An 11134-nucleotide genomic window follows, 5' to 3' on the forward strand; every position below is an offset into this window, starting at 1 on the left:
AGAAGATCTGTCTCCAAAGCGGGGTGTGCAGGAAGGTCCACTGGGGGGATGGGTAGGAGCACCTGCTGACGTGGCTACAGGGCAGACTGCAAGCAGCGGATGTGGGTCACCAACAGTCCTTGGGACAGCTCCTTGGGGCTGCCAGGGGCTTGTGAGCTCCCCCTTTTAGTTTCCCAGTAGCGGGCCTGGAGAAGCATCAGATTCCCCACTGCACCATCAAAGGGGGGTGTGTGTGATGGCTGCCTTCTCCTGGGGGTGGTTTCAGGGATGTGCAGCCAGCTGTGCAGCCAGGGGTGCCCAGGGTTGTCCTTCCAAGCGGGGTCCCTGCACCCCAGGGGCTGCGTGTTGGAGCAGTCTGGGTGAAGTCATCTTCCTGCTGAAAGAGCCAGCACAGGGCAGCTGAGACCAAAGCTGATGGACAGGTGAGATCTTCCGAAAAGCTCTTTGATGTCTCGTGTGAATTTCATCTGACACAACACCCCCATATGCGCTCCCGCCATGTTCCTATTTCCTTACTGCTGGAAGGCAGGACTGGCTCTACCAGAGCCCCCAGCAGAGCCCCCTCCTTCCAGTGACACCCTCAGCCTGCACCAACCAGAGCTCATGGAAGGCACCTGCCAAAGGTCTTCCTGAAACCAGAGAAGAGGCATTTCCAGGGTGTTCTGTGAGAAACGCATTAGGTTTCACTCAGAGAATTCTCCCCTAAATTGTCACTGTCTTTTCCCTTTTGGAAAGCCCCCCATAACAAGATGAAGCAGATGTCCAGTGGCAGCTCTGTAACCCACTTCCTCCTCCTGCCATTTGCAGACACGTGGGAGCTGCAGCTCTTGCAGGTCTGACTCTTCCTCGGCATCTACCTGGCTGTGCTCCTGGGCAATGAACTCATCATCCCCACCACAGCCTGCAACCAGCGCCTCCACACCCCATGTACTTCTTCCTCCTCGACCTGCCCCTGCTGGACCTGTGCTCCATGTCCACCACTGTCACTAAACCGATTGCCAGTTCCCTCTGGAACACCAGGGCCACCTTCTTCCTGGGATGCGCTGCCCAGGTCTTTTTCTTTCTCTCCTCAAACACAGACGAGTTTTATCTTCTCACCATCATGCCCTACAACCACTATGTGTCCATCTGCCAACCCCTGCATGATGGGACCCTCCCGGGCAGCACAGCTGGTGTCCACAGTGGCAGCAGCTGCTTGCGCCAGAGGGTTTCCCAGTTCTTGGCTGCACACTGTGGGACTTTGTCACTTCCCTCTGCTAAGGCAATGCCCAAAGGACCAAAGCCGGGGGAGCAGAGTGGGTTCCTGTCCCCTCTCTGCCTGTTCTGGGACAGTTCTGCCACTGTCCAGAAGCTCTGGGAGAGCTTGGGAGCCCTTCCCTGAGGCCGTGTATGAGGAGATCGCTTACAGCTCAGCACGGAAGAAGCAGGAAAGGTTCAGTTGCCCGTGTTCGGTGAGTCCCCTCCATGGGGCACATCTGCCAGGTTTTTCCCCCTTACTCCCCCACCCATGGCTCACCCCCTGGGCTGGGGTCTGCGGGGAGAGCAGCAAGGTCCTGGGCCCAAGAGAGGAGCTTCGTCTCACCAGTTCTTCCTGTCCAAGACAGGGACATCCCCTCTCTGTGTGCTCCTGCATGCTGCATGACACCTGAGGGTTGAGGGAAGATCCTGTCCCAGGGCAGCTCTGGGAGACCTTTTGAGACAGGGCTTGTCCCAGGGGAGCAGGGTGAGTCCTGAGCCCTCCTCCCACTCAGCCTTTTCTCTGTGGGTCTCCCCAGCAGTGAGCACAAGCTTGGTCACCAGAGCACATTCCGTAACATCTCCAGGTTCCTATTCAGAGAGGTCCCTGACTTCTAAGATTCTTTCAGACTGTAATTTGTGATTCTCTCTCCTTAACTGCTGGTGTTCCGGGGGACTTGTCTGTGGTATTTAACCCATGGCAAAGGTCATGCAAAGGATCTGCGTTTCTGGCTACACCCTTCAGAGAAGCCACCTGTGTGCACTGCAAAAAGGAGTGTTGAGGTGGGCTGTGTCCTTGGGGAAACCCCTGTTCCTGCCAGACACGCAGTCCTGGGAGAGAGCATGTAGGGAAGGGCTGTGCTGCATTCACAGGCCAGTGTTTAGCTCCAGTCAAGTGACATGATGCAGTCAGAGTTCTGTGCCTTGCTCACACTGTCCTCTCCCTTCGTCCTCACCTTGCAGGGTTTTGGCTGAGGCACGGACATGGAATGAAGACAGCCAGTCATCCTCAGCCATGCACACCCCTTCGCACTGCAGCTGAAGGCAAGAGACCAGCCCCTGGGGAGTGTTTTTTATTATTCCTAAGGGGAGGCAACTCCCATGTTGCCCCAGGCGAGCCCAGAGGGAGCCCTGCTCAGCCCCACTGTGACGTCAGAGCCGCCACTCTGGAGTCAGAACTGGGCAGCCATATAGCCTTGTGGGGCAGGGGAGGAGCCCACAGCTGCACGGGACTGTCGCCCCGGGCAGGGACACTCCTGTGGAAGGGCAGTGCGGAGCTGCTGCTGGAGCTGGTTTTGCCTGAGGAGCCCAGAGTGCTGAGGCTTAGGTGGAAGAGCTGAGCAGGGAGGCTGCCTTTGCCCAGAGATGTCAAGGAGAAAGGCACCACAGAAAAGAGGCCAAGGGAGCTTAAATGTCTCCTTTGAGAGCAAGACTGACCAACAGTCAGCAGGAGAGGCTGCAGGGCAGAGCCACTGCCAGGCGAGTAGGTACGAAGTCGGCTGCTCCTGCATGGGGCATCGGGTTAGGATGGTAGCTGGGATATGGCCTAATACAGCCAGAAGGTTATGGATCAGCATGGGGAAGCTGACAGATGCTTCTGCACAAGAGCCCTGTGCATTGCCAAGCCCCTTTCTGGTGAGCCTTGGCTGAAGGCATGGCTTGCTCTCCCAGCCAAAAGGCAGTGTGCAGCAGGGGCTTCCTTACGCTGTGAGGGTTGGAGCCCAGCTTTGCCCGGGAGAGGGGGGTCCCAGACGCTGGCACCTCAGGTTGGTCTCCTGGGACCTGACTGACTGACAGAGGGAGGCTGCATGGGGAGGAGAGGTCAGCACCAGGAAAGAGGTGGGGGATAGTGTTTGGGGGCAGCAGTCCGTGCCCCCTGTGCGAACAGCCACTGAGAGGAGCTGCTGAGAGGCATGTTGGGGCAGGGAACACGCAGGGAGGGGAAGAGAATCAGGCTGCGCTGTGGTGTCACCGAAAGTTGGTAGAATAAGACTCCTTAACACCAACCATAGAATAATAGAATAGTTAGGGTTGGAAAGGACCTTAAGATCATCTAGTTCCAGCCCCCCTGCCATGGGCAGGGACATCCTGCACTAAACCACGTCACCCAAGACTCCATTCAGCCTGGCCTCGGACATTGCCAGGGACGGAGCATTCACAACTTCCTTGGGCAACCCATTCCAGTGTCTCACCAACCTCACAGTAAAGAACTTCTTCCTTACATATAACCTAAACTTCCCCTCTTTAAGTTTTAACCTGTTACCCCTTGTCCTGTCACTACAGTCCCTAATGAGGAGTCCCTCCCCAGCATCCTTAGAGGCCCCCTTTAGGTACTGGAAGGCTGCTATGAGGTCTCCACGCAGCCTTCTCTTCTCCAGGCTGAACAGCCCCAACTTTCACAGCCTCTCTTCATACGGAAGGTGATCAAGCGCCCTTATCATCCTTGCGGCCCTCCTCTGGACTTGTTCCAACAGTTCCATGTCCTTTTTATGTTGAGGACACCAGAACTGCACACAATACTCCAAGTGAGGTCTCACAAGAGCAGTGGGGCAAGATCACCTCCTTCGACCTGCTGGTCACTCTCCTTTTGATGCAGGCTAAGGATACGGTTGGCTCTCTGGGCTGTGAGCACACGCTGCCGGCTCATGTTCAGTTTCTCATCAAATGTAGCATTAAGAAGCAGGCATTACATATTATGGCACCCGATGCATGGGGGAATTGCTCCACCAAGCATGCATGTCGATTCTCACAGGTTTCTTGCTTATGAGAATTCATCTCATACATATACGTTTATAATTCCCAGGAATCTTATGCATAATTTCTTCCCAGAATTAACTGACATAGGTTACTACCTATTAGAGCATACATGGTAACTCTCGGGTGGTCCTAGGGGTCGTTACTTCTTCTCTCTTCCCTTCCTCGGGTTATTCACAGGTCACACGGAGGATGATGAAGATGTGATACTTCATCTTTTTCTCACTGTAGCAATCCTCCACACCACAGTGTCAGATGTCCTTCTTGATTGCCTGCAAGAGCTGCTTATCTGTGAACCACATGTACATATTATAACATGTTTCCATGGTATGGATGGGCTACTTTTAGCTGAGTTTGCAAGCCTCAAGGCACTTAAACAATTGAGCATTGTAGGAGCGGTTTTAGATGTATTATCAGGGTGTGCTTCCAGTGGTGGAGACTGCTGCTGCTGCCACCAGCTTTTTCCTCTTCCTCCACTGCAGGCCTGTAAAGCAAAGGCTGGGGGAAAGAGAGAGGTGTCCCCTGGAAGCAGCCCAGCCGTGCTGTCCTCTCTTGCTGCAGCTGGAACATCTCTTGGGAGGCTTCCACAGACTTAGATCTGGCAAGGGCCTTGGCCCTCACAGCGTGAGCACTGCGAGCAATTGGCATCTTTTTTTTTTTTTTTTTTCTCCCACAGGAGCCTTTTCACAGAGGTGGAGCTGGTGAAACACTTTTCTCAGTCCACTCGCAGCTCATCCGCTCCAGGGCCACCAAAGTGTCATAACAAGGCCACAGCACTTGCAAGTAAGCTCAGCACTGGTTCTTGCTGCGAAGTACTTGGGGTGGACTCAGAGAGCTGCACTGTGCCAGAAGTCTGGCAAAATGTCACAAGTGGCTGGAGAAATGCAGGCTGCCCTGCTCTTCACCCCAGAGAGGTGGTGCCTAGGACTCGGTGCTTGCCTCCCTGCAGAGAGCCAAAACGCTCTTGGCTGAGTATCCTGGAAAAGAGACCTCAAGAGAGAGGCCTAACGTTTCTCTGGTTTCTTTGCCTAGGGACGGTCTTCAGCCTTGTTTGCCATCCGGCAGGTACCCTTGCATCCCTGTGGAGATACCTGCTGATCGTGTGTATCTTCACTGTGTATGTACTACCCGTTTCTGCCGTTGGGCTTCTGGGGAGGCGGTAGCCTCATGCTGCAGGGGTCAGGGTGCAGGGAGGGAGGGGGTGAGAATTGGGCTGTGTTGCCAGCTGTGCTTCGAGCAGTGGGGACTGCTGCTGCTGTTGCCAACTTCCTCCTCATCCTGCACTGAAGGCTGCATCTTTGCTATAAAGCAAAGATGGGGAAAGGAATATGTACCAAGAGTTTCTGTGTTGGACACGGGGAGAAAGATGTCTGAGGGCCAGTGCAAGCAAAGGGGAGAGCAAGGCGTGTTCCTCAGCCAGCTTCCCACTCCCAGGAGCACAGCTCATGTTGTGGCCATTCTCAGGGAGAGCCAAGAGTAAAGCCCCTGGGCAGTCTCACTGCCACACAGTCGCCAGAGGCCCAGACTTTGGTCATGGTAGGACAAACTGCTGTGTAGCCAGACCCAGGGGTGCAGAGCCGGAAGTCTTGATTTGCTCAGCCCCTAGTTTCTGGGAGTAGTTCTTCTTTTGGGGAAGAGCTGCTGGCAGTTTTGAAAGGTGTGGACAGAAAGTGCTCCTCCTGGGTGCTTGCCTGGCAGCTGTGTGTCAGCAGCAGGCTTCCAAAACAGTGGCTTTCCTGCCTGGAAGTGGTAATCCAGCTGGTTTGCTCAAAACCTGGCTCATTGACAGACATAGGACACCCTCCTTTTTCAGGCAAAAGATGGCTGTGCACAAGAAGAGGTGCTTGAAATTCATTGTCTTCTTGCTTCCGGTGGTTCTTGGTGAGTTTGCGTGAGCAAACATTTGAGAGTTAACAGCCTGGTTGTGCTGGATGCCAGCTTCTCTTTTTGGCCCATATGTGTGGAACCCTGCATGGTCCAAGTGCTTCTGGAGTGCGTCCTTGGCGAGGACTTGCTTTTCAACTACCAGTAAGACTGGTAGCCTCCCAGCCATGCTGCTCCACTGGCCACAGGACCAAAGGGCTTGCTTAGTCTGCAAGCCTGCGAGAGAAGGGAGTACGTATTTCCAAGCCTGAACTGGGGGATACCCAGAGGGGCTGTGCAGGGTGACTGATACCCCTTCCTGATACCTCTCCTGGCTGATGCAGCCTCGTCTCGGGGCTCACAGAAGCAGTAAGGGGATACGGGGAAGAGCTCTGGGTCGCCGAGCACACCTGAAGCTCATGGCTACACGATGCCCTGAAGCCTGTGGTGATGGCTTCCGCTCAGAGGCACATCGTCTCTCTGCACGCCAAGTTCTCCACCTCCTCAGCTTACTTGCTGCCCCATCCACAAGGCAACCAGGAGGAGACCACGGCACTGCAGGGATCACTAGCAACCCAGATCAAGTAACTGTCTCTTGGTGGTGTGAATTGCAGCTGGTGTTTACTGCGGGACCTCACTGCCAGTGTGGACAATGCGGGCAAAGGCACAGAGAGAGGTTGGTGACCCTTTGGGACAGGCAGCTCCTGCAAGGGAGCATTGCTGACAGTGGCTGGCTAAATCACGGGCTTTTCTGTGTCCACGCGGAGTGCCCCAAAGAAGCAGTAGCTCTTGCCGGGGCTTCCCAGGGAAGCCTCTCCTGGGAAGCCCCAGCAGCTCTGGTGGTGGATACTCTTAACAGAGCATTTTTCCCTTTCAGGATCTGACATGGGCATCCGCAGCAGAAACAAAGATGCTGAGGTAAGAGATGTTTCCTGAGCTGGAATTGGATCTGTGCAGAAGCATCAGCCAACCTGTCATGGTTTAAGCCCAGCCGGTAACTCAGAACCACGCAGCAGCTCGCTCACGCAGCCGCTGGCTCAATCCCCCTCTTCTCTCTCCACCCGCTCCCTGAGGGATGGGGAGAAGAATCGAAAGAATGTAACTCCCATGGGTTGAGATAAGAACAGTCCAGTAACTAAGGTATAACACAAACCACTGCTGCTACCAGCAGTAATGATAATGATAAAGGGAATAACAAGGGAAGAGAATACAACCGCTCACCATCCGCCGACCTGGTACCCAGCCTGACCAGAGCAGTGATCTAGCCCTTCCGGGTAACTGCCCCGTTTCTATACTCGGCATGACGTGCTGTGGTATGGAATACGCCTTTGGCTAGTTTGAGTCAGGTGTCCTGTCTCTGCTTCCTTCCGGCTTCCCCTCCTCCCTGGCAAAGCATGAGACTCAGAAAGTCGTTGGTCAGAGTAAACATTACTGAGCAGCAACTGAAAACATCGGTGTTATCAGTGCTGTTCCCAGGCTGAAAGTCAAAACCACAGCGCTGCACCAGCTACTAAGAAGGGGAAAAATGACTGCTACAGCCGAACCCAGGACAACCTTGTGCTACCTGCACCCATTTTTCTAACAGCCACGGCTCCCGTACTTCCCTCTGGCCATTGCCTTTCTTTCAGCCTGGGGAGGAAGGAAAGCATTTACAAAGCAGAAAGACCCTATGTCTCTGCTCCTTGCTGAGCTCAGACACTCCCAAGGGAATGGGCTGCTCTCTGACAACATCTGCTTTCCTGTTCCTGCAGGAACTTGCACACCCTTTTGACAGAGCAAACCCAAACGTTGCAGCTTCTGCTGGAGGAGGTGGCTCAGCTGGTGGCGGAGATAAGCAGTTTGAAGAAGGTAACCCTGCATTTTGGAGAAGAAGGCTTGGCTGGGCAGAAGCCCTGAGGAAGCACTACTGGGGATTAGTAGTGGGCTCAGCCTGCTGACCGCAGCAAGCCAGCCTTTGCCAGGGGATTGCTGGGTGAGCTTTGGCACTGCCCAGGCCCTTCTCTGGGCCCAGGTTAACTGGTGCTTCAGGCAGTGGGGGTCTTCCAACATCCTTCCCTTGGCACGGGCACCTGTGGCTGCTCTGGCTGGGCCCTGAGCAGCAGTGAGACCCAGACCCACTCCCATAGCCAGCCATCGTGGACATGGCCTGAGCATGGAAGGTGGGAACAAGGGACTGAGGACCCCATGGTCGTGGCCACAGATACTGTGCTCGTGGCTCACATCAGCCGCAGTCTCTCAGCTTACTGGACAAGGCTTGCCTTGTGTTTCTGACACTGACCCTTTGCCTTTCTGGGTGCTGGTAGCCATGCTGAACTGCCTGCTGATGTGCTTGTTTGTATCTTTCCCAGGAGAGGCAGGAGGTGAACCACGCAGCGCTGGAGCTGGCTTCGGAAATCTACATGGGAAGATCTGACTGGGCCCTGAAAAGTTCTGGTATGGACACAGCAGCCCATTCTCCTTGCCACGCACTTGTCTGTAGCACTCCCCAAAGGAGGATGTCCTCCAGGTGCTGCTCTCCAAAGCAGGGGAGCTGAAAGCCGGGAAGCTTCCTGAGGTCCGAGAGCAAGTCTGTGGCAGTGGCTCTCTTGGATTCCCTCCTGGTCCCGCCTCTGCGCAGGTGCCTCTGGCACTGCCCCACACACATTCCAGGGCTGATGGAGGGGCTCCCTTCCTCATCAATGCATTTGGAAAGGGAACGGATGGGTCATCCTTTATTGCCCACACAGCAAGCCCTCAGCTTTGGTCTGCTGTCATTCATCAGCACCCTCAGACCTTCTACTTGTGGCGCTGAGAGGAGCAGACACCAGGCATATGGGTGCTGTCGTCCTGCGCAGCTAGGCACCCCTACCAGCATGGAGATGAGGAGAGAGAGGACTGAGAGACTGACAGCTGGAGCTGTCCAGCAGCATCAGAAAGAGGGTCAGATCACAGGGTCCTCCTAGTCCGTGGCCTCTTGCAGTCACCTGCTCTCCCTTCCTTACAGGTGCCACCATTGACATGCAGAGAACTTCGAAGACTTATGCCTGCAAAGAGAATTGGGTCTGCAGGGTTTTATGGTTCTTCCACACTCCCAACCCTCCTGATACGATTTTGGAGGTATTGTAGCAGAAATCACCAGTGCACGTTTCCTTCCTGCGAAGCTGGGGACTGACCTTAGGGGTTGTCCTCTCAGTCCAGTGGTAATGCTCAAGCCCACAGTGCTGATCTGTTGCCTGAAACCAAAGCTTGAACTCAGGGCTGGGCTTGACAGAAAGCAGTGGCTCCCCTCAGGAGGGGAACAGAGCTCAACTGCTGCATCTTGCCCACAGTCCTCAGTCACAGCTGGGTGAATGACTTTCTCCCTGGTGACCTCAGTTCCATGCTCACCCCTAACAGTTCCTTTTCAGGGTGTGAGGCAGGGGGTCCTCTGCAGAGCCACTGGGCAGAGAGGTGTATCTGTAAGGCCCTGACTAGGGTGGCTTAGTAACAGGTATTCCCCTCTTTCCATAATACTGAGAGGCTGCTGCTTTTGTCTATTTCCTCACACGTGCCTCATTTTCAAGCTGGAATAGACCCCACAGACACACCAGCACCTGTGCTTCAGGCTACATGAGCAGCTGTGTTGAACCGAACATGGGCTCACGTTTCATTGCTCTCACATTCTGATTGCAGCCGGATATTTCCCCAGGAAACTGCTGGCCTTTACAAGGGCAGCAGGGCCAGGTGGTCATCAGGTTGCCAGCAGCAGCCCGTCTGACTGCTGTCAGTGTGCAGCACATCTACAAAGAGGTCTCTCCATCTGGGACCGTCACCAGTGCCCCCCGAGACATCGCTGTCTTTGTAAGTCTCTGCTGGGTGCTTCTGGCTGGCATGTGGCCCTGGGGGAAAGTGTGACTGGAACTTGCTTGCTTTGTGCCTCCTTGGAGGTTCGTGTCCTGCTTTCTCCTAAGCCCTGCAGTGCATTTGCAGGATACTTCAGGGGCTCTACAGGGTCCATCCCTCTCAAGACTCATTCTGGTGAGAGCACCTCAGAGTTCTTGAATAAAACACAAGGTGGAGACAGTGCTCAACTACTGCTAGAGCCCTGGGAGAGGCTGAGTAGATAACAGTCCGTGCAGTATGTGCTGATCCGGCACACACAAACATCCTCTTTGTTGGGACAAGTCTGAGCTTCTCTCCTTCCTCCTTGTGCTTTTCCCTCGAGGGAGTGCATGCAGACAGAGAAGAGGAAACTCTCCTTGGGATGTTCACGTACAACGTGGCAAAAGAGGCCCTTCAAACCTTCCTTCTGAAGGTACGGTCCGTGCACGAGGGCAAGATGGCCAGGAGAAAACCAGGAGTGCCCGCAAGGCCGTGGCAGGAAGAGCGTGAATGCTCCCTCCCCTGGCACAGGGGCCCAGACCACTGCCGACGAGGCCTGGTGGAGTTGGGAGGACTGAGCAGCATGCGGTGGTGGTAGCAGCAACGGTTTTGCAAGGGCAGGGTTGTTCCTGTGGGAGCTTAAGTCCTGAGAGACCCCTGGCTGCAGCTGCTGCCTTCGGCATAGCCAGCTGCGCACATGGCCTCTCCACCAAAGCAACATCTTCGTGCCAAGAGAAACAGGGATACCTGGTGGGGAAAGCTGCTGGGCAGCATTGTCCCTCCACCCTGTGGCCTGCTGACAGGCTGGACAGTGTTCTTTCCTCCCAGCACAACACGTCCCTTTTCTCCTGATGCCCTCACATCTGCCAGGAGGAAAGCAGGCAGAGAGCATAGCGGGAGCTTAATGGGGTTTCACACCGTCTCACGCATAGGAGGACCTCCCCAGCCTCTCTGTCAGCACAGAGCAAGCTGCCGAGGGAAAGGGGAAAAGGGAAGGGAGGCACAGTCCGCAGCAGGCCAGGTTGCAGAGGGTGCCTTCTCCCTTCCCATGCCTTCAGTCTCTGCAGGAGCCCCGGTACCAGCAGTGAGCCTCAGATGCCTACAGCCACTCCTACCCACTTTTGGAAGCCTGTTCCTGAGCAGGAGCAGGAGCAGGAGCAGGAGCAGGAGCAGGGCAGGCAGGGGGAGGAACCTCAATGGCACTGTCGCACTTAACGCCTCAAGTTTTCTTGTCACTCTCTTCACAGAACACACAGAGAGCCTTTTCACACATCAAACTTACTGTGAAGAGCAACTGGGGAAACCCAGCCTACACCTGCATTTATCGAGTGCGGGTTCACGGGAAGATGGCAGAACCAGAAAACCTCAACTGAAACCAGAGAAGAAAAAGAACACAAATAAAAAAGAGGAATGAGGGAGGAGTGATAAATGGTTTGTCAGA

The 11134-nt window shown here is 54.8% G+C and overlaps 1 protein-coding gene across 5 annotated transcripts; it reads left to right on the plus strand.

Annotated features, from left to right (window-relative positions):
• The first annotated feature begins 292 nt into the window (after positions 1-292).
• Positions 293-11134, plus strand: LOC136022390 (sperm-associated antigen 4 protein-like). Of its 5 annotated transcripts, none has more exons than XM_065695571.1 (14): positions 293-422; positions 808-1451; positions 2200-2723; positions 4667-4773; positions 5023-5107; positions 5804-5871; positions 6468-6529; positions 6731-6771; positions 7605-7701; positions 8202-8286; positions 8837-8949; positions 9505-9672; positions 10037-10126; positions 10941-11134. In XM_065695571.1, the coding sequence occupies exons 3-14, from the start codon at positions 2602-2604 to the stop codon at positions 11064-11066; spliced, it is 1164 nt and encodes a 387-aa protein (XP_065551643.1). In that variant the 5' UTR covers positions 293-422; positions 808-1451; positions 2200-2601; the 3' UTR covers positions 11067-11134. The 5 variants fall into 5 exon arrangements, with proteins under 5 accessions (XP_065551643.1, XP_065551646.1, XP_065551645.1 ...); XM_065695572.1 differs by lacking the exon at positions 293-422 and adding an exon at positions 650-664; XM_065695574.1 differs by lacking the exon at positions 10037-10126.

Source organism: Lathamus discolor, chromosome 15 (assembly GCF_037157495.1).
Source record: "Lathamus discolor isolate bLatDis1 chromosome 15, bLatDis1.hap1, whole genome shotgun sequence".
In the NCBI taxonomy this organism is placed as follows: Eukaryota; Metazoa; Chordata; class Aves; order Psittaciformes; family Psittacidae; genus Lathamus; species Lathamus discolor.

Coding starts and splice junctions, on each gene's coding strand:
- LOC136022390 (XM_065695571.1), top strand. CDS start 2,602: ATGTCAAGGAGAAAGGCACCACAGAAAAGAGGCCAAGGGAGCTTAAAT. Junction 5,108..5,803: donor ATCGTGTGTATCTTCACTGT/GTATGTACTACC, acceptor CTCCTTTTTCAG/GCAAAAGATGGCTGTGCACA. Junction 5,872..6,467: donor CTTGCTTCCGGTGGTTCTTG/GTGAGTTTGCGT, acceptor TGTGAATTGCAG/CTGGTGTTTACTGCGGGACC.